Source organism: Passer domesticus, chromosome 3 (assembly GCF_036417665.1).
Source record: "Passer domesticus isolate bPasDom1 chromosome 3, bPasDom1.hap1, whole genome shotgun sequence".
NCBI classification, from domain to species: Eukaryota; Metazoa; Chordata; class Aves; order Passeriformes; family Passeridae; genus Passer; species Passer domesticus.
Genome location: NC_087476.1, coordinates 7,550,674 through 7,576,689, shown reverse-complemented (window position 1 = coordinate 7,576,689; position 26,016 = coordinate 7,550,674). Strand labels below are relative to the sequence as shown.

Here is a 26,016-nt window from a genome sequence, read left to right as displayed (position 1 = left end):
ATGTCTGAAGGTGTAACCTAAACTGCCATGTCTAGCAGAGCAGATCATTCAAGCCTTCAAGGCAACTCTCACCACTTTCATCAGCACAATAAAGGCAAGTATTAACAAACATGTAATATGCAGATATCTTTATGGAAACTGCAGTAAAACTCAAAAAAGCTGAAGGATTACTTAATTTTTAATCTTCCTCCATACTTTAAAACTAACAACCTAGATTTCAGAATCCTACTTTTGAAAGGAACAAGTCCTCAGCTCAGTGTGAGCATCCCTGGATCAGAAACTGAAGTTAGCATCTCTTCTTTTACACAGAGTTTAACAAACACACACAAAGAATTGAAAAACTGAATTCTCTCAAGGTGTCTTTTAGAAATGTAACTAGTGAACAAACTTGGTTTAACTAGCAGCTCAGTTTCTGTTTATGATTTTAAATCTGTGCTATCTCTTTATAATTTTTATTTAATAAAGTACATTTCCTCTCTTAACACCATGAAGACATTGAATCAGTAACTCACCAAATAGTAGCCAGCTGAGTCTGTGAAAGATTTGATTGCAGAAGGGCATTCCTTGCTTGGAATCCTTAGTGAAAGTGTAAAAGATTTTTATTAAAATAAACACTGCATTCAAAGGTTCACATGAGGCAAAAAATGGGTCACGAACTGGGACATGTTTATTTTTAATATTAATCTAATCCATTTTCATCAGTTGGTTTTACTTCCAAGCTTAACAACAGGCATTATAACCTGAACACAATGAAGATGTAATTATTCTCCTGTACCTTTTCCACCCAGAGCACCTAACAGAAAAGCTGACATGAAAAACAGGTATTTATGGTAATCCCCACAGCTGTCACAAAAACACAGCAGACTGTTTGCCTAAACCTTGAGAGCTTTCCTTGGTAGCAAAGAATCAGATACATTTCTAGGCAGGTTTAGGAAACCTTCAGTCCAAAATCGACGGAACAAGATTAAACCATTGAGACCCTTTCCTTAAAGAAAGAACTGTCCTGCTCTTCTGCAGGTGAGGGAACTGAGGCAGGGTACTCATTCAAAATGGGAACTCTAATGCAGACACACAAGACACACATACTGACACCTCCAAGCAATGGCTGCAGTTCTGCAGTGTCTTTCCCAAGCTGCTTTCTTTCAAAAGATAAAGCCCAAGTATCTGAGCATTGACTGATACAGGAGCACACGGCACAAAAATGATGGTGAATGTCCCCCACTGTCACAAGAGTCTCAGTCCAAAGAGGGAAGTTTGAAAAATGCCTGCTGACTTTAGAGCGTGAGCTCTAAAGATCTGAGCTGAACTCCACAGCCTTGTGGTTCTCAGGCTCCTCTACTCAGATCTCACCACTCCAGGCTTCTCCTCTTCCCTGCCACAGCTGCTGTAGCTTCCCCAGTGTATTTGGCTCCTCCAGGTCTAAGACAAAGCCCAAGTCACTGAAATTATGGTTATTTCCATTCCTTGGCTGGCTGAAATCCATCCTGTCCTGCACAGGTCTGAACACCAATGTTTCAGCTTTTATTTCACGTGCAAGTCAAATCCCAAGCTGGGATTCCATCCCTCAGCCTGTGATGTTCAGAGGCAGGAAACACTCTGGTTTTCCCAGTCCATAACAAAGGTCATACTCACCTGATAAATATCCACTCATGCTTTTATCAAGACTGTTAAATTTCTGTCTGTATTTTAATCTGGAGGCCTGAGGAACTGCCCAGTCTGAGGATGTAATCTTTGGTGAATTCCCAGCTAGTGATGCACTAGAGGAAGAATTTGAACTGAAATATAATTTCAAAACAAAACAAAGCAAAAAAAACAAACCAAACCAACCAACCAAATATTAAAAGAAAACCAAAAGAGAAAAAGAGATAAAGAAATAACTCTAAATCACTTGGTTTTAAAAAGAGGCATTGGAACAGAAGATACATAGAATCTTCCAGTAACATGAAACAACTTCCACAAAGTTTTACCTCTGCTAACTTGCTATAAATACTTTTATCACAAATTATGGAATTTTACAGCCAAAGTGGGGATATATTTGTAAGGAAACAACATGTTGATTAGAAAATAATTTTCCTTTGGTATCACAGGCACTAATGCACATAATTAATCCTTCTACCACTGCAAAATGATAGTATAGGAAACCACAGAAAACACCTCCACTATCCCAAGAGTGCTGGGTCATTGTTTAAGTAACTTTAAGAGGCATGTAAATGAATAAACATGAGAATAAAAATGGATCTGATGAACTCATAACCAAAAGCAGCTTCTAAAGCTGTTTTAATCACCATATTCCAGCTCTACCTCTTCTTTCTGTGACAATGACATGCTGAGTGGAGCTTTTTCAGCTCAGTCAGTTTCTGCAGAATAGTGCTGATGGAAGGTTTAGATATACCCATCAAAACTTCCATCTAAAGTCCCAGCATTTTCAGTGTCCCATCTCTGAAAATCAGACAAACTCAGGAGAGCTGAATTCAGCCTGCCTTGTTTAAGGTGATCCCCTGCTCTGTCAAGTAAAAAAAACCAAACTCTTTGAAGTGCTACCCAAATGCTGATAGAAACAAAGCCTCTCCAGCACAGTGCTGGATTGACATCCCCTGCATGGACTGACACAACATGATGGTGACAATGCTGCCACAATAACACTGGAGAAGGGCTCCTTTGTACAGCACCAGAAACAGAAAGCTTTCCAACTCAAAAAAGACAACCAACCAAAAAAAAAAAAAAAAAAAAGATGGTTCCAGGCACATGCCACGCCTACAGTCACCTTACAGGACAAGTGCTGACACTGGGTGTGTGAGGGGCTCAGATCATGCACCCCACATGCCCTGAACAGGCAGCAGGGAGCTGCAAGAGCCTCTGAGTTACTTATGGAACTGAGCTGGGGTGGAGGTGCCCTCAGGATCATCTTTTGGGAGACACCCCTGGATGCCCAGCTGGATGCATAAGCCCAGTCCCTCACTATGTGCAAGTCTCTCTATGCAAAGCTCTAAAATCAGTGAACCAGAGCAGCTGATTATAAAGATCCATAATCTTCTATTATTCATAGAACAAATTCTCACATAAATATTGATAAAAAATCCTACTCTTACATGACTGCTGATGATATGGGACTCTCTATAATGAATGAGCACATAATGCACAAACATTGCTTTTATAACCACTTAGCAAGGTCTGTTTCTACCTACTAATGAGGTACATTCCCTTCTTTTTGGCACTGCTCATCTGACCTCCTCACCTACTTTGGACATTTTGTCAATTTATTGAAAATTACTGTGCATATAAAAACAAAATCTGGTTTTATACTTGACAGGTCATATTAGATTGACTAATTTTTAACAAATGTACATTGAGAAGAGAAATGCTCTGTAAGTTTTGCAAAGTATACTACTTTAGTATAAGATACAACAATTTTAAACTTAGCTTCCATACCTGCTAGATCCTAAATCAATTAGTGACTGTGCCTTCTGCATACTGGAACCACCAAATCCTCCTGTCATGGGGCCTAAAGAACCAGTATGAGGCAGCGCTGGAACAAGAAGAAACAAAAAATGAACCCCAGAACTGTAAAGCAACTGGGAATAAGATAATGCTTCATAATCAACACTCAATTTGACAGAAGTAAGAAAAGCTAATCAGTGTCTTGTTGTTATGATTAACTAGTTAGAACAGAAATAACAAATGTGAACTTGGGAGAAAACACATTTGTAAGGTTTTCTGTTGGTTTGTTGGTTTGTTTTTTTTAACTCTCATGCATGTGAAAGCATTCCTGTCTGAAATTAGCCATAGGGAAAACAAGATTCACAATTCTGAGAGCAAGAACTGGGCTGTGCTGTACTTACTTGAGGAGAAAGGAACGGACAAAGGCTGCAGAAGGCTGGATGTTCCATTTGGCAACGAGGAGGTACTGACAGAAGGCACCAGGGGAGCAGAGATAACCAGAGGAGGAATGGAAGTCATGGAGGTCAGAGACATGGGAGCTAATGGTGGGATCGCAGACATAGACGTTGGCATGGACAGATTTGGCATACTACCCATTCCTAGAGCAAAATCCAACAATGCAGGGTTTAACATTGCAGAGGCTTCGGCAAGAAACTGGGTCCCTCACGTGGGGCAGAAACTACACAAAACAACTGGTGTCTGGAATACAATGAGTTAAAATAGATGCTCATGTACAATATTTACTTTTTCTCTAAATTTAGGCAAGACAGCTCACAGGGGAAAATACACTGAAGAACAGGAATTTAAAAAGAAAAATCTTGACAAGTAAATTAATTCTCAAGGTAGGTTTAGCTACTATATTCACTACAGAGTAAGATCTGGTTTCCTATAATTGCAGCTATACCTATTTCTTCAACAAGCCTGGCCCCTGAGAGAGAATTACAACCTCAAAAGCTGTGACAATCCTCCACAGGGAAAAGCTGCTGCTGTTTCTGAACTAAGTCTCTTCCAACTACCAGCCTTGGAAGAATCCACAGGGGTGAAAAGTCCTTATTAGGGACCCATGCTTAGCAAAGGGTTTCTAGAGGCAGCTGCCTGAGGCAAATTAGGGCACTTGAATTACTGGCTGCACTTTGTGGAAGACAACAGTGCTGGTGAGATAATGGAGAGTTATAGAGGTAACTGTATGCCAACCACAGCTCCCTGTAAATGCATGCCCTTGTACCCAAACACACGAGATTTGGTGATGGGCAGACATTTTAAATCATGTATGTAATTAATATATGCATACATTTAATTTCAGTGTAGAAGTGTGCACGTATTTTGTAATCCAGCTCAAGTCATTGTGGATATTCTGTGCTATAAAATAACACAACAACAAGCATGCACTGAATTCCCAAACACTATTAAAAAAAAAAGTTAAAGTAATTCTCTTCAGTTAATCATATAACCAAAACAGTCTGATTCACTTAAAAAAATATGTAAAACAGCTGTTCTACCAAAACTCTGACCTTTGACTAAATTTAACTTTAAAACCCTCATGTATAAATAGGTGACTGAGTAGGAGGAAGAAAAAAAAGACCACCAGTACAAAATGAGAGCCTGCAAGCCAGATAGCAGATGTGAGTGGTCTTCTTGTCAAAACTGAATAAATGTTTCTCTATTAAAAGTCTTCAAATAATCAAATTTTCAAAAATATCAAGAGAATGACCTGGTGAATTTCCTAAATCAGAACATCCTTTTTTCTTTTTTCACACTGGTTCACTAAACTTTCATGGTGAGATTAATGCTTTTATTTGGCTGCAATTAACTGTGGTTTTTTTACCTCTGAACACTAAGTAATTATATATTCATAAGTACCAAAGCGAGCTGACATTAGTGGTGAAAACACTGGAGTTTGTTTCATGACAGGAGGGAGCACTGAAGGCAAGTGCTGTCCTTGCAATTTCAGTTTGATGAGTTTCATAGCTATAGAGAACTCCAGCTGATCCATTTTTCCATCCTTGTTCAGGTCCGAGAGTGTCCTTAAAACAAAATAAAATAAAATTAGAAAAGAAACAGAAATTTAACATTTTTGATCTGTGAGAGGCTTTCCCACTCCATTGATTTACTGGTTTTGCACAGGAAAACAAAACTTATTGCAAAGTAAATTTTCTACTTTTGATAACATTCTTACCTTTGAGAAGTTTGAGTGCCCACTTCTGCAGAGCTCAGTTTTGAGGCTGCCATATATTAAACACATAATTCCCAAGAAAGCAGGAAAACTTTTGAGAAAGCAGAAGTCTCCTGCCCACTTGTTGCCTCTGCTGCAAGCCTCTGCTATGTTTTAATTTATGCTCCCAGTGAGAATAATAATTTTTAAAGTAATGCTTGGTAAGGTAAGGAATTAATGCAAGAATCTGGAACAAGATGCAGGAGGATGCAGAAACCTCCTAAAGGCACCATACACTGCTAAGAAAACTTCATTAATTCACAGTGGTGAGTGTGGGTATCAGGTTTTCTGAGCCTGATACCCACACTGTCTTCCTTTTGACAGTTCCCCAAATAACTACAAAAGGAAATACATGCAACAGTGCATACATAACCTCAACATTTCTGGTCAGACAGATAATATGAAATTTTATTAGCATTCAATTGTGCAAGGACCAAGCACAAGAACGTAAATAAAATTAGGAGAAAAAAATCAGACTAATGTTAAGCTTCATTTTTCCTTTGATTTGTTACTGCTGAGTACAAAACCCCAAGACCCCACAGAAAAATCTCCTTGCCCCTCTGTTCTAGGCACTGATGTTTAATGGTGAACATGGTGGTGGTGCTGGTTGGACTTGATGATCCTAGAACACTTTTCTAACTTAACAATTCTGTGATACTATGTGGCTGAAGGAAAAACTAACTTGTATTTAGTTATTCGCTTTAACACTTTTTCTTAAAGTTGTTCTTAATTATAATGAGACTCAAGTATGTGTCTCTTAGCACACATAGCCCAAACTGAGCACAGGATTCTAGTGAGGACTGAGGGGTTACAGAGAAAAAAACATTTCAAGTGTTGCACTCAACCACATATATGCTGCAAGGAACAGCACTTTTTTCAGTTCCTGTATTACAGCACTGCTTGGTATCTCACATATCAAAACTGTCCTTCTGCTTTTTTTGTTTGATTTTGGATTTTTTTGTTGTCTTCTACTTTATGTGTACTTCAAGCCATTAATATAGTTTAAAAATGCTGCATTCAGCATGATTCAATTTGAAATAACATCATATGAAAGATGTAAAAATTACTGAGTTTTAATTAACTGTGGGTACACATATGGGCTGAAACCTTCCTCTATATTTAATAAAATTAAAACAATTATTCAGACAGCACTTTCTACCTCGACTGCTGAAAGCCTTTGTGAAACACAACACAGCAAAGGTAGCATTAGAGTACTATGAATCTCCTACCTTAGAAAAAACAAACAATAAAGAATACCTTACCATATTTGAGCAAGGATTGAAGATGGCAGGCCTGATTGCAAAAAAAAGGTACGTGCTTGATCACCTGTGATAAACAAATAAAAAACCACAGACTTTTATACCAGAGACAGATTTTTGAAGAGCTCAGCACACTCTTGGGGGATTAGGTTTTTGAAAGAAACTCCCATGCTGGATACCAAGCTTCCAGGGCTTTTTTCCCAGCTTTTAACACTGGTGACAGTGATTGTCAGACCCCCATGCATTCCATAATTCCTAATCTTTGCTTTGAGAAGCGATTTCAGATAGGTATAAAAACTTTAACAGGTCACAAATCAATGGCTGCCAACATCTTAGAAGATGCATGGATTAAAAAGTGAATGAAAATTTATTCCTGCCCCAATTACTTATGCAGGAAAGGATGAGAATGCTTTCTTTTCTTCTCTGTCCCATCTAACTTGAGCCAGTACTGTGTCTCTAGAAAAACCAGGAAAACACCATGTTCTAAATAATACTCTTTTCTGTCAGAGAACACCCATTATTTCAGTATTTCAGGAAGGGAAAAGGAACTGTTGTGCAGTCCCATAACAAGTTCCATATCAGCTGATACACATAAAAAACAGGGACAGTGGTGTTTATGCCTACATCTGAGTGAATTACAAATGCTTAAAGCAAAGATTTCAAATTACTCTTTCCACTCTGTCTTATATTCATACACAAGCTTTTATTTCAAGCATTTGCCAAATAAATAGCAACGCCTGCAGATGCAGGTAAGAGCCCAGATGTGGCCTGAGGGTGGTTCTGGGGCTGCAGAGTTTTCAGCTGGAGGTGAACACCAACCTCCCAGTGCTGTTTGGCCAAAACAGGAGTTAGGTGCCACTTAGCCAGATGGTGTGCATGTCCCAAACAGGTAACTTTCCACTCTCTCCTCAGTCCTTTCCAGACCCAAAAGAGAAAAAGCAGGGCCAGTGGAGCCACTAGACAGGGCATTACTGGATTGCTGGGAAGGTAGGAGCTATCAGGGCTGGTCTTTAGTGCCCAGCCACCCACTAAAAATGGGGCATTCCTAAATTAAGACATCTTTGCCAATGAAATAGGGGCTTTCTTCCTATCAAAAGCAGATTTTAGATTTAAAACCTCCAAATTCTGTGGTGCACAGCAGCATGACCCAATTGTTTCAGAGGAGACACAGCTGAATGCAACTGGAACTGACAGCTGGTCCCTGCAAAATGCCATTAGTCCACCCAGTCCCTGCTGAGGGCCCAATGGCCCAAATTTCAAGCAGCTGCTAACAAGGACAAGCTGTCAGCATCCCTCTCCCTGCCTCCTCATCTCAAACAAAGGTATCTAACAGCACAGCATTCTCTCCTCAGACTGAGGAGAGACACTTCTGCTGTGTCTAGTGTCACCTGCCAGAACAGCTACTGAAGTGCTCCCTGGCAGCCTCTCATCTGAGCACAGATTACATCTGATATTCTCTGGTTTCTGAAACTAGACAGAATGGCAGCACACAGCTGGTGGCTGCAGAAGTGACAGGGTTAAACAAAACAGCATTCCTGTGCCAGACTTGAGAGGAAAGCTTGTTAAGTTTACTAATAACCTGTGGCTGTTTGCCTGAAGAATATGGTTATTAGTCACACAACAAAGGGCTAGAAATAGGATGCAGTTCTCAAACTGTTCTGCAGAGATAGGTATGTGTACACAGAAGTTAATGTGTAATGCAGAGCCTCAGACCAACCTGTAATGAAACCTCCTGTGGGTTTAAGGCTATCAAACTGCTTGTCATGCTTGGCCCGCTCTTCGGAGGTGATGGCCCATATGTTTGGCCCTCCTGGAAAACAACCCCAAAACAAATCAGCAAAAAACCAATGAACAACCAAACAGACTGAAAACTTGCAAAAATAAAGCACGTCACTTGCAAAATAAAAGCTTGGCTTTCTCAAGAGACAAAGTCAGACACGGACACACCCAGCTCCTACCAGCCTGGCAAGGACACCGTGCAACACAAACCTGCTTCCCAGATGTGCAGCCGAGCTGAGACAATGCCCCAGCCAGACTGCTTCACCCTGGCTTTCAAACAACTCTGCCGTCCTTCAAAGCTGGTGCAGAGCAGTTTCCTGTCGCTGCTGATTGTTTGCAGCCCGGGCAGGATGTGCCTCACCATCCCCTGTGTGAGCCAAACACTCCCTGGCTCTCGGATGAACAAATGGCATTCAGCGTCACCCAGGTTCCCATGCACAGGGTCAGCACCCTCCAGGTGCCAGAAAGGCTTACACTTGTCTTGCTAGCACTCAAAAAAACAAAATCGGGACTGCTAACAAAAATAATCTGGTTTTGTCTGACAAAAAAGTGACATTTTGTTTGGGTTGTTTTTTTTTTTTAAACAGCATGCAATGTCCACTTCACATTTTTCAATATTTCATGAAGAATACAATATTACAGCCTAAGAGTAGGAATGAGAAGTTACAGTGAATAATACCAGACAGACTTTCAGAAACGCTGCAACCTGCTGCATAAAGGTCAGGGTGTGCATCCTTTGCAGGAAAAGCAGCTTGCCAGAAATAATTGGGTTTGTTTTTTAAGTAAAAGGAAGTTTTAGTCGGGAAGTTCTTGACAAATATTTAATTTTTCAAATCAATGAATGCAAGAAGTAGCCAAAATTCTGAATGGAACCACTCAAAACAGCATTAAAAGGTTATTACATGAAAAACACTTCTAAAATTACATTTTGCTGAGTATTACTACTTCTAAAGAACTGTTAATCTGTTCAAGTGTTTGTATTGCTCCCTAAAAGACAGTCAAGGGAATAAATACTTCTAATACAATATTAACAACTTGCTTTAAAAGCCACAGTACTTGGAAAAAAACAGTTGGCATTAAAGGCTTCTTCTTCCTACATAAACCTTATTTCAAAGCTTTGAATCTCCAAATTTTCAAGAGGTTTTTGCACTGTTTTTCAATTTATAAGAGCAAAGTGAAGGGACTGTGAGCTGATATACTTGCAGACACAGTAATGATGTTAATCATCTCTCATCTTTGTTTATCTACATAAACAAATACATTTTCCAAAACAGACTTAATTTTTCCTCTTAAGAAGGTCCTGTTAAAACTGTATTTATCCTTGCATGTGTAGAGATTTAATTCTTTACGCTTGCTCCTTCAGTAGAGAAATGAAATAGTTTAAAAGACCAAAACAAAGCAGAAACTCACTGGGGAGATGTATGACGGAAAAGGTATGAGGGCATTAGGATACAACCTCTACACACCTGAATTTGGAGTTTGCTTCTCTCTTGAGGATATACCAATTTTTTTTTAGTGTGGCCTCAATGAAAGAGTGTTTTTGCTGGTTATATAGAAATTGCACTTCAAGAGCACCCCTATTTTTTCTTCTGATTAAATGAACATAAACAAATCTAGATTAGATACTGATAATAAAGTGAAGTAAAGCTGAATCAGATGCCTAGAAGGGAACGGGCACTGTAAAGTTTTACTGCAAGACATTAATGAGGACAACTTACGCCCTAAGGCAAAAATTAGAGCAGCACTTAGATTTCTTTAAAGTGCTAATTTTAAGCTAGAAAGGGGAAGTGCATAAGATGTGGTTATGATTATAGAAATTATCTCAACCAGATGAAAAAATGCTCCTCTAAAGCTGCCAGCAGCAACTTCAGAGAAATTGACTCCTTTTTTCATTTTTGGAAAACAAATATTATCAACATTACATTTTCCTTCCATTAAATGCTCCTCTTTGAACACCATCTGAAGCAGGTAGCTGCAACATTCCTTGGCTTTTTAAAAACAACAGAATGATTAAGACCACCATAATATATTCAGATGGCCAGTGGCTACAAAGTGATAAAAACACAGTAACAATTTCTTGACTGGAGTTATGACCATCACCATAACCCTCTAGAAAATCCAATTTACATTGTAAGGCAACTTTTCTTATATATATATGCACAGTTTCTTACTTATCTGTCACAGATTAAGCAAGAAGACGGCAATCAATCTTGAAAATCTCATATTTCTGTATTCAAAGAGTTGTTTTACTATTTGGTAAATTATATTTCCTCTCCAACTATGAAATTCATCATTCTACACAGCATTTTCTCAAATGTACTAAAACCTTGCATGTCAGTAAATCCCCAAATTTACAGCTGTAGCAGATGATTAAAATCTCATTAAACAAGACATGCAAGATCCACATTCACCATTCATTCTCATTTTTGCTTTCCTTAACAAATCCAAGAACACTGCTATTTTTTGCACACTTGGTATTTTGCACACTTTTACCTCTGGCCCTACATCTTTAAGGTCCTTTCTGTTCCATGCCTGTGTCTCTATGATTTAGTCCAACACCCCTGTAAGGAGCAGGAATGTCTTGAACTATCCCAGGCTGCTCAGAGCCTCATCCAGCCTGGTCTGGGACACTTCCAGGGATGGGGCAGCCACAGCTTCTCTGGGCAGGGCCCCACCACCCTGCAGAAAAATGCTATTTAAAATGTACAATTTTTAAATTTAAAACCATCACCCCTTCTCCTATCTCAACAGGTCCTGCTAGAGTAAAGAGGCCCCCTTTAAGTACTAAAAAGCCACAGAAAGGTCTCTCGGGAGCCTTCTCCAGGCTGAACAACCCCAAGTTTCTTGCAAGTATAAATTTTAAAAAAGACATCTTTGCCTAAAACCACATTATATCAACAAGTGCTTCTACAGCCTTCCACAGTCCTAGTGAGTCAGTGCAAGCAGCTGTCATGGAATAGTGATAACTACAAACATTATCAAAAGCACATTGTGGGAATGTTTCAGGGAACTGAAAATACCAACCTGTTATTAATTTATTTTCAACAGTAAGAAAAATTTCAGATTCCCCCTTTCCCTAGAGACAGAGACTGAGAGTCTTACTTTTTTGGCAATTAATCCCATAAAGATATGCTCTGATGCTTTCTTTATAGGCATGGAAGAAAATGTAGTAAGCCTTAAATTCCAATGTATAAAAACAGAGATTTTTTAAAAAATATAAATATTCATAGCAGGAATTAGGATCTAGAGAACAGCACATTTGCAAGTCAGCACACCCCTCCCAGTGAAATTTTAGTGCTTGTCTATAACTGAACAAAGGCCCAGAAAATTAAATTTTATCCTAACATCACTTGAGAGAGTGTCTGCCATCTGCAGCCTGAACTAGAACAGGTCATTGTTTTCTGAATAGAGGTTAATAACTGTTGGACAATGAAAGTATTTGTCTAAAATTAAAAAGAAAATTTAAAACCCACTGCTTCTGGTAGGGATCCACACTGAATGCAGTCAAACCCCACCCACACTTATTATTTAAAGGATTCACTGGTTTTTTTCAACTCCCACCCCATATGCCACAGAAACAAGATAAAGAGCACAGCACAAGAGGGAAGGCTAAAGCACTGTCAGTGATTGTACTTAGCTTAAGCAGGTGCTCACAACTCTTTTGATGGTCCCCTTGGTGACACAATTAAGAAAAGTAAAATCTGAGTACAGAAAAGCTCATATGAAGATTTCTCTAAATACCACGTGAAAATACCACACCAGTCCATCTGAAATAAACACTTCCAACAACAGGACTCACAAGGCCTTGGCAATTCCACAAAGCACATCACAGCACCATTCTCCAAAGTAATTGTTGTGTTTACCTATATAGTACAACCAAGACCATCACAAAAACTCAGCCAAAATTAGTCTGAAATTCAGTTCTCCTGTGCCATCACCATCAAATCATGCTACAAAAATCATGCTACAATCCTCACAAATATTGTGATTGCTTCCCAAAACTACCACAAGTGGTAAAAATGGACACTCCGTGCAACTGCTAGAAAATTGCAATGCCTGGTTTACACACAACCACGTCCTGGGCATGCTGAGCTGTGATGAAGGGAAGATGCTCCTTTTTGGGAAAGGCAGAACTGCAGGAGGAGTCAAACATCTGCCACCCAAGATGTATCATCTAAACTGATCTGGCTGAGCTCAGCCATTTTTTGCACTAACACGCCTCCAGTTCTAGGGTTGAGAAATGTCTTGCCTGTAAACCAGATCCAATGTAGTCTGCACAGAGAAATTGCTGCTCTTCTTCTGTCCACACGGCCCCAGTCCTCACTCATGGCAAGTCATGACTCACAAACAAACTGCAGGTGTCTGCTCCTCACAGCCCTCTCTGACCACAGGATGGGCAAGAGGCAGGAATCTCCTTGATGGAGCAGCGCTGAACCTTTGGCTGCCCAAGCAGCAGTGAGCTACAATGTGTAAAATCAGATTTTACAGATCAGCTCCCCACAAGAAATCAAAATACAATTGCTGCTACATGCTCCCATGAGAGGCTTTGCTGCTGACAAGGAATAGTACATTATTCTTCTGACTCAGCTTAAATTTCCTGGACATTTTCAACATCTAAATCATTTTTTCCAACTGTAGCTGATAAAATTTTGGAGGGGAAAAACAGTACAATCACTCTGACAAGAAGGCATCTCATTAACTCATTATTCTTCAAAACAGGTTACTTTAGAATCCTACAACTTCACACATGAAGCCAACACTGTATTTGACTACCCTGGAGTTTTAGGAATCAAAACTCAAGAAATGCTGAACTTGTGAGATTTTTCCCCACAAAGACTTTCTCTAGGACAGAGTAACTACTGTCTTCACCTGCTCTTTCAGCTTATGAAAAACCACAAGTCTATCTTAGTAAGACTTCTGGAAGACAGAGACCAAATTTTCTTTCTTTCCTAGAGAAGGCTGGTACTTTCAGAGAAGACTGAATAAATGTCAATACTGGCAATCGTTCTCAATATCCAACATTGGAAACCTGGACTTCACATCCAAGTATGTCTCCACAGATTCCCTATTCCAAAACAGAAAACCAACAGTGAAAGGTCCTTTACTTGCCCACTCCAAAACTCCACAACACATTCAAGAGTTAAATGTCACATGTGGAGCCTGCCCATGTAGAAAGTCCATGGGGGATGACAAAGATCCAAACACCCAAAGCTAAATATGCTTTGAACTTCACTCTCAAGACTTCTCTGAAGATGACAAAATCCAGACTGACACAAAATACACTTTCATGTCATAGGTATTTCTGTAATTCCCTGTGGCAGCACTCAGTTTTCTGTTGTTGGAAACAAGTGACTATGCTGTTGATTTGGTATCTTCAGTTCCTTTAAGTCCATTTTAAATGAGACACCTCTTTAGGTGAGTGTAGGGAGGTCTGCTTATGGCAGGATCACAGCATTTCAGGAAAGCTCCAGAAATGCCTTTACAGCACTGCATCAGACAGATAACCTGAATAAAATAAAGGACTTGCTTTGATGGGCTGCCAACATCAAAAGGGAAACAAACACTGTTCTTTCCTTAAAACAGTAAATCACCATTGAAAGAGAGGAGAAAAGAAAGTGCAGTCCTAGAAGAAAAGTAAATAGACTTGAAAATGCTCTGTTAAGACCTCTGCCACTGGTAGTCCTGCCCACAGGCAAAGAGTAGCTATAGTGAGAACAGCAGGATTACTGATAAGGAAAAACCATAAGACATTTCTCACATTCTCCAGAATATCTTTGTTTCTCACTCACAGGCATTGCTTGTTTTTTTTCTAATAAAAAACTGTGCTGCTATGACCTACAAAGTTAATTAACTCCACAGAGATAACAAACCTAAATTGAAAGAGCATTCCTTGTACATGTAAGTCATGAGGATTATACCACCACCTCTGTAAACATCAAAAAAAACTAGCATGAAGCTTCATAATGACCTTAAATAAATATTTATCCCTGTGTTTAAAGACAGGGAGATTTCAGCACAGACATGCAGTAGCGTGCCTCAAGCTGTATAAAAAGGGGTTTTCCTTAATGCAACCAGCAATCACATTACAGTCGCCTATTAGGAGCCTCCAGAGAGTTGTCTGGTCTAGGACATATTAGGATTAATCTAATAATTCCAGTCTTTCTGTGTTTGCAGATAAGTTTACCACAGAGGCATTTATCACAGATTTAACATTCCCAATTGAGATGTTGAATCAGGCTTCTAATTTTTCCTCAGTGGTGAGTAAACACTCCAGGAGTCTGAAAATACACAGAACATTTTACCATTAGTCTGAATTTGAGATTATTTATCAGTGTTATTGCTATTTTCAATATTTGCTTCCCTCCTTCGCTGTTGATTCTATATCTCTAACAGGAAAAAGATTACTAATAATCATAATTTATCCTTATTTAGGTGTGCTAATGCATATGAACTACTACTGTGGAGGCTTTGGGTCCATCCCAAAGCATCACCTGCTCTTCCTTGAGGTTTGCACCTGCTATTCCCAGCTTCCACAATCTCAGGGCATCACAGGAGCCACATGCAACCTCCTTTCACAATACATACATTAATCCCCAATTGCTCATCCTACCAGAAATGCTCCATGGAGCCTCCTATTTTTATTAAGCAACACCAAGGCAGCTGCCAGAGGAAAAGGGTATCTATTTCTGTGCTGAACTGTAACTTCAGCAACTTATTTTTGTGTGCACATAGTTAAAAGGAAAAACTTGTAGCAAAGGATGTTAAACACAGGGAAACATGATTCTCCTTCAATTTTGTCATTTCACTAAATTTACAAGAATTGTGCCCACTGAAGCTGAGAAAATTTTTAAAGATTTTCAACAATCTCTGATGTGTTATCAAAAAATAGCTGGTACCTGCAGACATATTGTTAAATAGTGTCAGGCACATGCAAGGCTACAAGATTTGGCCAAGAAAAGGTTGTTTAATTGAAGAGCAAACTTCCAGAAATGTGGACAAAGCAACAGCAGCCACACTGCATTTGGGAGCACAATTAATATTCTTTACATTATGTACAGAATTTCCAGATATTTGGTATACCGGGAACTCTCAGGTTGGGCAGTTCACTAAAATCAAATACTGAGATTGTTTAAACTATCCACTTGCTCCTGTGAGATGTGGTGCAGAATTCTGCCTGGAGATCTTGTCACTGGCAGTCCCCACTCTGATACATAAAATCCATCCACAGAGGAGGAACGTGAACTCTGTGTCATGCAGTGATCTCAATGCAGAAACATAATCCATGCTTTTAGAAGGAGTATAATCCCTAAAACAATTTAGAGATACATAATAGTGTAATCCATGCTAACAGTATAGATCCAATTCTTTTCTGAACTCTACAGCACACTTGGCTATCCAAAGCACTTAAACTATCAGTTTATAATAGCAGGATAGTATTACTATACTTCATAAATATCACAGAATCTTTTAGCTCATTAAGGCTATCCATTTTCAGAAGATCATTTTTAATTAAATTATTGCCAATTCCACTGAAGCACTAAAAAAAAAAAAATCCACCAAAAACACACCAAGGAAGCAAAATACTGGAAAAAACCCAAACAAACAAAAAAATGGGTTTAAAGTTTTGTTAATGCTCCACTAATGTAAAAGTACATCAGGAACTTTTATACACATTTCTAGCACACATGTGTAGAATGTGTGTGCTAGAAATGTGTATAAACTTGACAGTATTCTGAACTGCAAATTAACATGCTACCTTTTGCACTAGTTTAGTGTAAAGTTTTTAACAATTCATTCAATAGTGGGTTTTTTAAGTTTTAATGAATTAAGCTTCCTACATCTCATCAAATGTAATATGCCATGTTGGTAAACTCACGTTTTATTTTTCAAAATTAATTAACTTGGCCTTTCCTTACATGAAGACGTTCGCACACAGAGCCGGGCTTAACCTAAGCCTTTGACAGATCTAGATTCAATACCAGCAATTAATATAAAATTATTTTCTGCCTGACTCTGGAGAAACAATGACAGTGAAACCAGTTGTAGCTGCTGAGTTACTGATGCAGCACATGAAACAAACCCACTTCTCTAGCCAATGACAGCTCTGTCTGTGCCCTGAACCACAGAACCATTTCCCACCTAAATGGTTGGGAAATACCTTTAAGATCATGGAGTCCAGCCATCAACCCAGCACTGCCAAGCCCACCTCTAAACCATGGCCCTCAGTGCCACACTGACAGGTCTTTTAAAACCCTGCAGGGATGATGACTCCAGCACTGCCCTGGGCAGCCTGTCTAATGCTTGACAACCCTTCCAGGAAAGAATTTTTTTTCCAGTATTCAATCTAAATCTCCCCTGGTAGAACTTGAAGCCATTTTGCCTTGTCCTGTCATTTGTTACTTGTGGAAAGAGCCCGACCCCACCTGGCTGTCCCCTCCTGTCAGGGAGCTGTGCAGAGCCAGAAGGTCCCCTCTGAGGCTCCTTCTCTCCAGGCTGAGCCCCTTTCCCAGCCCCCTCAGCTGCTCCTCATCAGACCTGTGCTCCAGAGCCTTCCCCAGCTCCGTTCCCTTCCCTGGACCTGCTCTAGCCCCTCAATGTCCTTCCTGAACTGAGGGGCCCAGAACTGGACACAGGATTTGAGGCAGATCCTCTCCAGTGCCCAGCACATGGGAATGGTCATTCTCCTAAACCTGCAAGTCACACTTATGGATGGATTTTAGAAAGAAAGAAGAAAAAGTCACACCAACAAGAGTCTTTCCAACGGAAAGCACAAAAAGGTCAAGTAAGAAATATTATCATGGCATAATATAATCATACTTTGCTAAATTCTCCAGCTTTAAGCCCTGCCTGCATTTGCTTTTAAGGTGAGCAAACTTCCAGCTGACAAATCCATGGCCTTCCTCCCCAGCCTGACAAAGATGGAAGAGATGCTTACCCTACAGTTAAGGACAAGTCAGAAGCTTTTTCAAGTAAACTCATCAACCTGTATTGTATCAAAGCCTTCCATGAGAAAAACAAAAGATTTTAGTTACCAAAAGATTTTAGTTAGACAAAACATTTCTAATCTTGGAAACTGGTATTTTATGCTGCACACAAAACAACTCTATGACTTAATTAAAAATTTACAAAAGAACGATTTCATTATTGTCTAGCAAATCTCTGTGGAGTGCAGCAAAACTAATAAGATTCAGGTGAGTTTCCATCTGTGGCAGCCAATAAATCTTTCTGCACCAGGAGAAATGCAGGCAGTAAAAATACCAGGGAAGAGGATAGAAAGTGAACCTTGAAATTAGGTGTGGTAAAGGAAATTATTCTCCCATGAAGACATACACTGACAAAATCAGAACAGAATCCTGTTTGAGGAATATTAGGTCCTTTCCAGTAATTTTCATAGTTCTCATCACTATCTGGCCATTAGCATAAAAACCACATTTCTGGGTTCTCAGACTTGAGGAGGAAGTCTGGGATCAGGAAGAAAGTTGATGGGTTATATTTGCAATGGAGAATGGGGATACAGACTTGAAAGAGAAGAGGAAAACAGACGAACAAAAAAAAACCCAAAAAATTACACAGGAAGGGTGGGAGAGAAAAAAATGAAGAGTCATTTCCTGAATGATCTTGGAATATAATAAAAATAGGAGATAACTCAGGAAACAAAACACAGTAACAGTTCTTCCAGCAGAGACTGCAAATTCCCCCAGCTGATAACCCAGCACAGAGTGACAGTGTGAGCAAAGCATGTGGGGATGCTGCTCCAGGATTCTCCTCAGCCCCAGTGCACTCCTGAACCAGAGAACTGCCTCGTTACTAGAAGGAAAATCCACATATCCCTAACCATTTAAGGAATCCAAGACCTTCTGTCATCTACAGCTTTCATTGTTTATTTGACACAGTGCAAAGTGCTCTGTATGACTGAGATGTGCCAATGGTACTTTCATCTATTACTGGAAAATCCTTGTGTTATCAAAGAGCAATTACCATTCCCTTACCTGAAAAATAATAGATGACCTTGGGAAGGTGACATCTGTATTTTCCACCATCCCCACCCTTTCATTTCCAAGCTGGAATGCCCTAGTCAATTCAATTAATCCACATATGGAAGCTGTTCTGTATCTTTAATCACTCTTGTTACCCTCTTTGTAATTTCTAGTGCTGGTAGAAGGAAAAAATGGAGGGAAAACTTAAAGGAAACACAAAGGAAACAGAAGCAAGAAGTACTCCTTAGAAGATTAAATTACTAATTAGCAGAACTTGCCAGCTATATGCAGCACACATACAATATTACTTTCCTAGCACACATGGGGATTTGATCTGAAATATAATAAATTAAAAACTGTTTAATTTATGTTCGTACAACCATTGGTATCAGTTATATATATCAGTTTATATCATAGTCCCTAATCCTGCCCTGCCAGTGGCTCTTAGGGACTTTTATGGGCTAGAATTTAAAACAGAATTCTTCCCTGGGTGTTACGGTTGCTACAGTTTATCAGTTGCATGAAACCAGGGATTTAGCAAGATTCTTGAGCCAAAAAAGCCCCCAAAGAGAAAGGGGAAAAAAAGAAAAAAGGCAGCAACCATTTAATAGCCATGGCACAGATCTTTCCTCCTGAAGTTTTTATTCTATGTACTGTTTTCAAAACATCTTAAAGAGAGTGAGTCCTAAAAATGAGTTGTGAGTTGTTCACTGTGTGAAACAAACTACCAAACAAACCCATGTTCTTCTGCTAGCCTTAAACCAAATCATTTCACTACGTATCATGTTGCTTTGCAGCTATGGAATAATACAGTGAATATTCCTTCCCTTGTTAGCATTTTCTATACTGTTATGGCTTTACAGGTTTTTAGCTGTCTCTAAAAAAACACCTGAACTATCCTTAGCTGTCTCTAAACTAAACAACTCTCATCCATTTAGGCTCGCTTAGCACAGGAGCCACAACCTCTCTGTGCTCACCTTTTCCACAGGTATCCTTACTTTGTGTTGAATTCCTTTTGTGTAACAGATTCTGGCAGCTACAGAGTGGATCATTTCCAGAAAAAGGAGCTTAGTGAATGTTATCTTCAGGCCAGGTTAAAAAGGATTGTCTGTGTATTTCTTAACCCAATCTGAACACAGAGAACATGAGAAACAGGAGAGACTCTGCTGGCCTTCCAACCCACATCACCTCCACCAGAAACAGTTTACACACTAACTTACATCTGTAAATTTTATTTCCTCAAGCCTGAAGATTTCCTGTGAGACACAGAGCTATGGAAGCACTATCATTTGTTGCACAACAAATTTCACTTGTAGCTGGTAAGAAAATATAGGTATACCCTTTTCAGTACAATTATACAGGTATCAACACACACTATAACAGGTGCAGAGTTCCACAGCAGTGAAACCAGGACTTTTCAGGAAATATCTGTTTCCTACAGAAACAATTGTGCTGCAGAGATCATGGTTCAATGCTAAATCATGGTTATGAGAAGAAATGCAAGGAAAAATGTCGGTGCATAATTTAAAATATACCACCTCTTATTTATATTTACATATATAAAAACTTTTAAGCTAATTACTTCAGTAAGAAGAAGAGCAGTAGAAGTTCTTGATATTGATTTAATCTTACCAGTTCTTGAGACTTGCATACAGAGAACTTCACATCCAACTAAAGCACAAATGTTTTCAGCTTATTAAGATATCTTCTCTGAAGACAGCCAGTATGAATGCCAGTCCCATGGACACTGACATTCTTTCAGATTTCCAGGGTTTCACCCCTTGCAGCTCTCCCAGTGATGATTTAAAGCTACTGTCCCATTGTCAGAAAAACAACAGATGTCCCAAAGAACTGATGCAGTACACTGGAAAGCCTGAACACACCAGATTCCTAATTAAAGTAATAGGCATTATATAAATATATCTGACAGACCACAATGCCTGAAAAATGTGTTTGTTCTTGCCATTACAGTTAGTGGGCTAAACCTGAACTCATTCTGCCAATACTGATTAGTATTGTCTGTGGCCTGCTCAAAGTGATGATCACAGATGATTCAGAATTTAGTAGATGTTAAGATGGTGCCACTTCACACAATGCTCATCAACCCTAAATTGCAACAACCACATGAAGTGGCTTATCAGAATAATGCATTTCACAAACTTGGGAGTTAAACCTTCAAGGAAATGAACATTTTAACAGTCAAAGCACTTTGAAACTTGGCCATATATTAGATTTATGTTTTTGAGTCTTCTCAGCTAAGCCTTCAGCCTTCTGCTCCATTTTGGGAAAGTATTTGTAGATCTTCTTGTGGGTTTTTTTTTTTTTTTCTTTTTTGTTTAGGGTTTTATATGCTTTGAAGAAAAGAAAAAACACCAGGAAGTCTCTCTGACATCCAAAATGAATAAAGCAGCTTGCATTATAGTATTAGTATTCCAAATAAAAGCCATCCTGGGTTTCCCACTCAGTGAAAACTTACCTTCTGAGGTAAGCTATAAAAAGCTAACACGTGATACTAACAAAATGAAATCTTAGCAAGACAAAACTATAGGCCTGAAGTTAACAGCTCAAGATCTAACACTATTCTTCATTATTATCTAATTTTTCATTACATTTTAGGAGCACCAGATTGGAAGGGATTTCCAAGGTCACCATGTACAACTGCTGCTTCTCCAAGAAATTCGAATACATTAATTCCTTCCTAAAAATGCAAGTTCTGCCTTAAGGCAATCAGATTTCCTCCTTGACCATGGTGCAGAATGTCACTGCTGACAGAACCATTCCCATTTCCAGACCAACTGCACCAACAGCTGCTTCATCTCTATTTACCCCTGTGCTAACACTGTACTCAAAGACAAGTTTGTTTCCTTTCTTAATGTTGTTCTTCCCAATACGGAAAAAATAAAGAGTAAATTTATTTATTGAATAGGAAATGCAATGAAATTAAAATTAAAACCCAAAACAAAACAGTAAGCTTTTATCTGGGTTAGTTAACAAAGGCAATCCCCTTCATTCTTTCTCAGCACTTAATTAATTACACTGAAGCCCAGCCCAGTATCTATTTCACTTCCTGGTTCTTTTCCCCCCTCTCAAGCAGATAACCCAAATTCTACCCTCTAACCCACAACATGTCTCACCAGGGCCTGAAGCAATAGCATACACCACTCCTTATTTCATCCACCACATTTTAGGATGCATTTCCTTTCCCTCAAATCACGTAATTATTACGTGATCCTCTAACACATCCGGTTGTCTTCCTCATTAGTCACAGCCAACTGCTGAGGTCCCAGCACACAGCAAAAATTCTTCTAGCCCATAATGATATGGCTAAAAAGCTAGTTGAAGTCAGCACAGCAGAAATGTGATGAAATTTAACCAGTGATATGCAGCCCATACTGTGTCATTCTGGCTGGAAAATTATTCCAGAGTTTGTCATCTTCCAATTTAACCAGCATATATTTTATTTTTACTGTTGATACTGCCATAAATAACCATTAAGACTGGCATCATGATAAAATCCATGAAGAATAACACGATTACAATATCCTGGTCTAAAACTTGCATTTTCTTCCCTTTTAGCCATTTATTTCTCTAATGAATCATGGGATCTGTACATGTTTTCTACAAAACTCAGGTATTGAAGAAGGCACAAAGTGTGACCTTCCCTTGTTAAAACCTATTTCTATTTACTCTATTTAACATATACCTCCATGTCTAACTATTTTTTCCTTCCAAGATTTCCTCTTACATCCTCCATGTGAATCATATTATCCTCACAATTAAATATAAATAAGACACCTTGTATTGTGAAACCCTACAGCACTATTTCTGACTTACAATATTGAAGAAAAGATATAAAATGGTAAACACACTGGAAACCTATTTTTTTGCAGGGTGTGACAGTGGAAGATAAACACCCCTCTGACTTCAGCATATGAATTTTGCTCCATATCAACTGACACCACTGCCCTCACTCAAAGGAAGCTTTAAGTCATAAATAAAGACAGAGAAAATATTTGCTCTTGTCTTATAGTTTCTTTCTCTTTCCTACTTTTAGATGGGAGAACAAGTTCTGATACTTGTTTTGCAAGGTCTAATTCAGCTTTGTGTCTTTATCCATGCTTGTTGACATTCAAGTCTACAGTTTCCATATCTACAGTGCACACAAGGTGAGGAGTCAGGTTGCACTCAAGCAGCTTTTAATTGAACTCTGATGACCAGAGCTGGTCCTAATTCAAAACCATTCAGACTGCAAAGCTTGAGACTCACTTTTCTAAAGAGAAGGTGCAGCAGGAACCTCTTGGTGGGTGTTTTGCCCTTGACACCAGGGAACCAGGACCTCACAGAACCCCTTCATGTCTATTTTAATCTCCAACACACCTAAGTGTGAAGACACAAAATTCTATTCACAGCAGCACAAAATCCAGTTTTACTTGTGAAGGTTTGGAAGCACGTGAAATGAGTTACAACCATTACTTTCTATACCTCAGTTTATCAGAGATTTTCCTGCTGGACCACAGAAAATTTATATCGAAAGGAAACAGGTGGTAGAAGGGAAGAGAAATGGCAAATAAAAATGTAAACAAAAAAAGCACAGCCCAAAAATTCCAATGGTACTTAAGTAAACAATGTGAAAGATACTGATCAGCAAATACTGCTTTCCTTGCTCCAGGTGGTCCCTTAAGATTAAATCTCCCCAAAACCACGATCCATCAGCATGGATATCAAACCCTGAACAAATCTAGCCTACAGAAGAATGAAGGAGAGTTGGAAAAGAGATGTCTTGCAATTCCTTTCCAGCTGGAACAAACACATCCCACAGCAGTGAAGGTTACTTCTTGCAGTGACAAAGGCAGCAATCACTGAGACAAATTAGATGGAAGTACATTTTAACCTACCAAAGCCTTTATCCTTTTAAGTGTCTTTTGCAGTTAGTATATTAACTCTTTCTTTAGAAACACAGTTGCTGATGTTGTTATTTATTGTAATAAAATGCTGGGACACCAAAAGCTTTTGCAAGACTCGGGATGAATTCCTAAACAAGTTTTACCCAGATGGAGAACTGTTTGTAAGAAGAATCATCTACCATAACCTGGGCTTGTATTACCACTTTCACAGGAATAATGACCAATATTCAAGCAGTCACAGGATAGAACTAAACTCTCAGTAGGGTATCCTCAATCTTGCTTGCTGACTGGGAAGAAGGAAATGCCTGGAGTGGCCCTTTGATAGAACTGGACTCCACACTGATAAATGTTTCTTATCCATCTGGTGCTGTATAAGAAACATGTTGCTCAGCCTTGCCTGTTCACATAAAATGTCACCATAACCTTTACATTTTGCACGGGATATAAATTTGTAAAAACCAGCAGGTTTGTGCTGAGTTCCAGAAAAATCAACACCCACTCTTTAGTCCTGCTTTTCCTCTTTGAATTTCAGCTTGTTAATAAGGCACCCACAAAGGTCACCTTGGGCAGCAATGGAAAGTCAAAGGGAGCTCCTTTCTGGGCCCTGTGTCCTTTCATGACTTTGAAGATAGACCTATCAACAGCAGGTGCCCCCAGAGCACACAGTGTTGACACGTGGCCAGCTCCCAGCACAGCACAGTGGCCACCAGGCACACGCTGAGGCTGGACAGGCTCAGGACCCTGCTTGGCCAAGGTACTTTCTGAAGGTGCCCCAATGGAGCTGAGTCTGGAGCTACACACACAGCTCAGCTCCCCTTCCTTCTCAGGATCCTGTGCAGAGCTGCTTTCTCTGCTTAGGCTGGTAAATAATGTGTTGTAGCATCTGCCACTTGTATTTGTTTGAGGCTGAGTATTGTGCTTTGAACCCTGCAGCTCTCAGGCGGTGTCACATAATCACACACTTGTACACACATCTGCTCCATGCCATCCCCTCACTTTTCTGTAACACTGAACACCAGAAATAACCCAGAAACGGAAACTACTTCATGCATTAAACTACTCATGAACTAAAAGCTAAGTATATTGTACGCTGGTAAGAATAAGAGGTTTTTTTCCCACAGAAGGAACCCATTATTTCCCCCAGTAGCATACAAAGAGGAAGGGTCAGTGCTGTGCTAGCACAAAGGTGAGGCAGGCAGCCAGTGCTCCCAGGCTGCAGCAGTGCCTAATGGCTTGGTTGCCTCACACATAACCTCATTCTTCATCTTATGCTTCAAGTCACTACCAAGGTCTAACAACATAATTAGAGGTTTCCTGCAACGAGTGGCAAATGCAGGTGAACTACTTTGAATGCAACCACTACATCAGTGCTTGTAAGCGGCAAGTAGCAGGGAAGAGGAACAAAGATTAGAGAACAACTTCAACAGCAAAGGGCACTCAGTATTCACCTAGAAATCACATTAAAACTATTGTTTAAAACACCTGACTTGTTTGAAATTTCACCAGTTCTGGTACACAGAGTCGACACAGTCATCCAAACTACTCTGTGAGGAGCAACAGTTTCACTATTGCCTGGTGTCTCTTCTCCATGCTCTCCCTCTTACTGTGCCTTCCAACACAGTAAAATTCTGAGAGGGGAAAGGCAGCATCCCCTGACACCTTTTGAGAGTGGCAGACAGTACTGCCCAAGGGATTTCGGATCAAGGATATTCTCCCAAACTAAGGCTTCTGAGAGCAGTGTATGTGGCCAGCACTGACAGCACACTTGCAATCCTCAAACAGAACCAAGGAATAAAAAGCCAAAACTAAAAGACATCAAATAACTTATGCATGCATCAACCACAGAGACAGCCAAGAACATAAAGCTGTATCTTCTCCAAAGAGAGCTTCTGACTGTTTATTTTAAATTAAGAAGCAAAAACCATATGGCAAAAATTAAAAAACCTTCCATTATGTCCAATAAAATGAATAAAATTATTTGGTCTATAGGATTTCCCCTAGTATTTATTGACTCCTTTTGCTTGGCTTTTATTGTAAGGTCTGTAAAGCAAAGTCTGGAAAAAACTGCAGCTGACTATATTAAAAAAAAAAGTGTTGATTACACAGATTTTTTTAAATTAAATGCCTTACACTTATATAAAACAGGTTTGTAGGTTTAATAAGAAGTTTAATTTGAACTCTGAATGTTGCTCTGGGGAAAAAATACCAAAAAAAACCCCCAAAAACCCTTTCCCAATTTATCTCAGTGACAATTTTCTAAATTAGTTGAAGACCTCCCAGTCCTGCAGTAACCTTCACAGATAAATGACATAAATACTCATTCCTGTATCTATGTTTCTATTTTTATCAGGAGAAATAGTCCTTATCAGGAGTGTCTGAAGTACAAAACATTGTTTCTATACTTGTATTTTCATTTTGGCCAGCTCTGTAAATAACAACATGCAAAT

The 26,016-nt window shown here is 39.3% G+C and overlaps 1 protein-coding gene across 8 annotated transcripts in view; it reads right to left on the bottom strand.

The window, feature by feature from the left end:
- ITSN2 (intersectin 2) overlaps positions 1-26,016 on the bottom strand; it is an 80,203-nt gene that overhangs the window by 40,278 nt on the left and 13,909 nt on the right. For 6 of the 8 annotated variants that reach the window (XM_064411767.1, XM_064411766.1, XM_064411765.1 and 3 more), the window contains exons 3-9: positions 8,627-8,719; positions 6,913-6,976; positions 5,299-5,462; positions 3,840-4,037; positions 3,430-3,526; positions 1,633-1,775; positions 513-576 (exon numbers count right to left, since the gene is read on the bottom strand). In XM_064411767.1, coding sequence (XP_064267837.1) covers positions 513-576; positions 1,633-1,775; positions 3,430-3,526; positions 3,840-4,037; positions 5,299-5,462; positions 6,913-6,976; positions 8,627-8,719 — 823 coding nt within the window. The remainder of the gene's footprint in view (positions 1-512; positions 577-1,632; positions 1,776-3,429; positions 3,527-3,839; positions 4,038-5,298; positions 5,463-6,912; positions 6,977-8,626; positions 8,720-26,016) is intronic. The other 2 variants (XM_064411769.1, XM_064411771.1) reach the window with 1 other exon arrangement.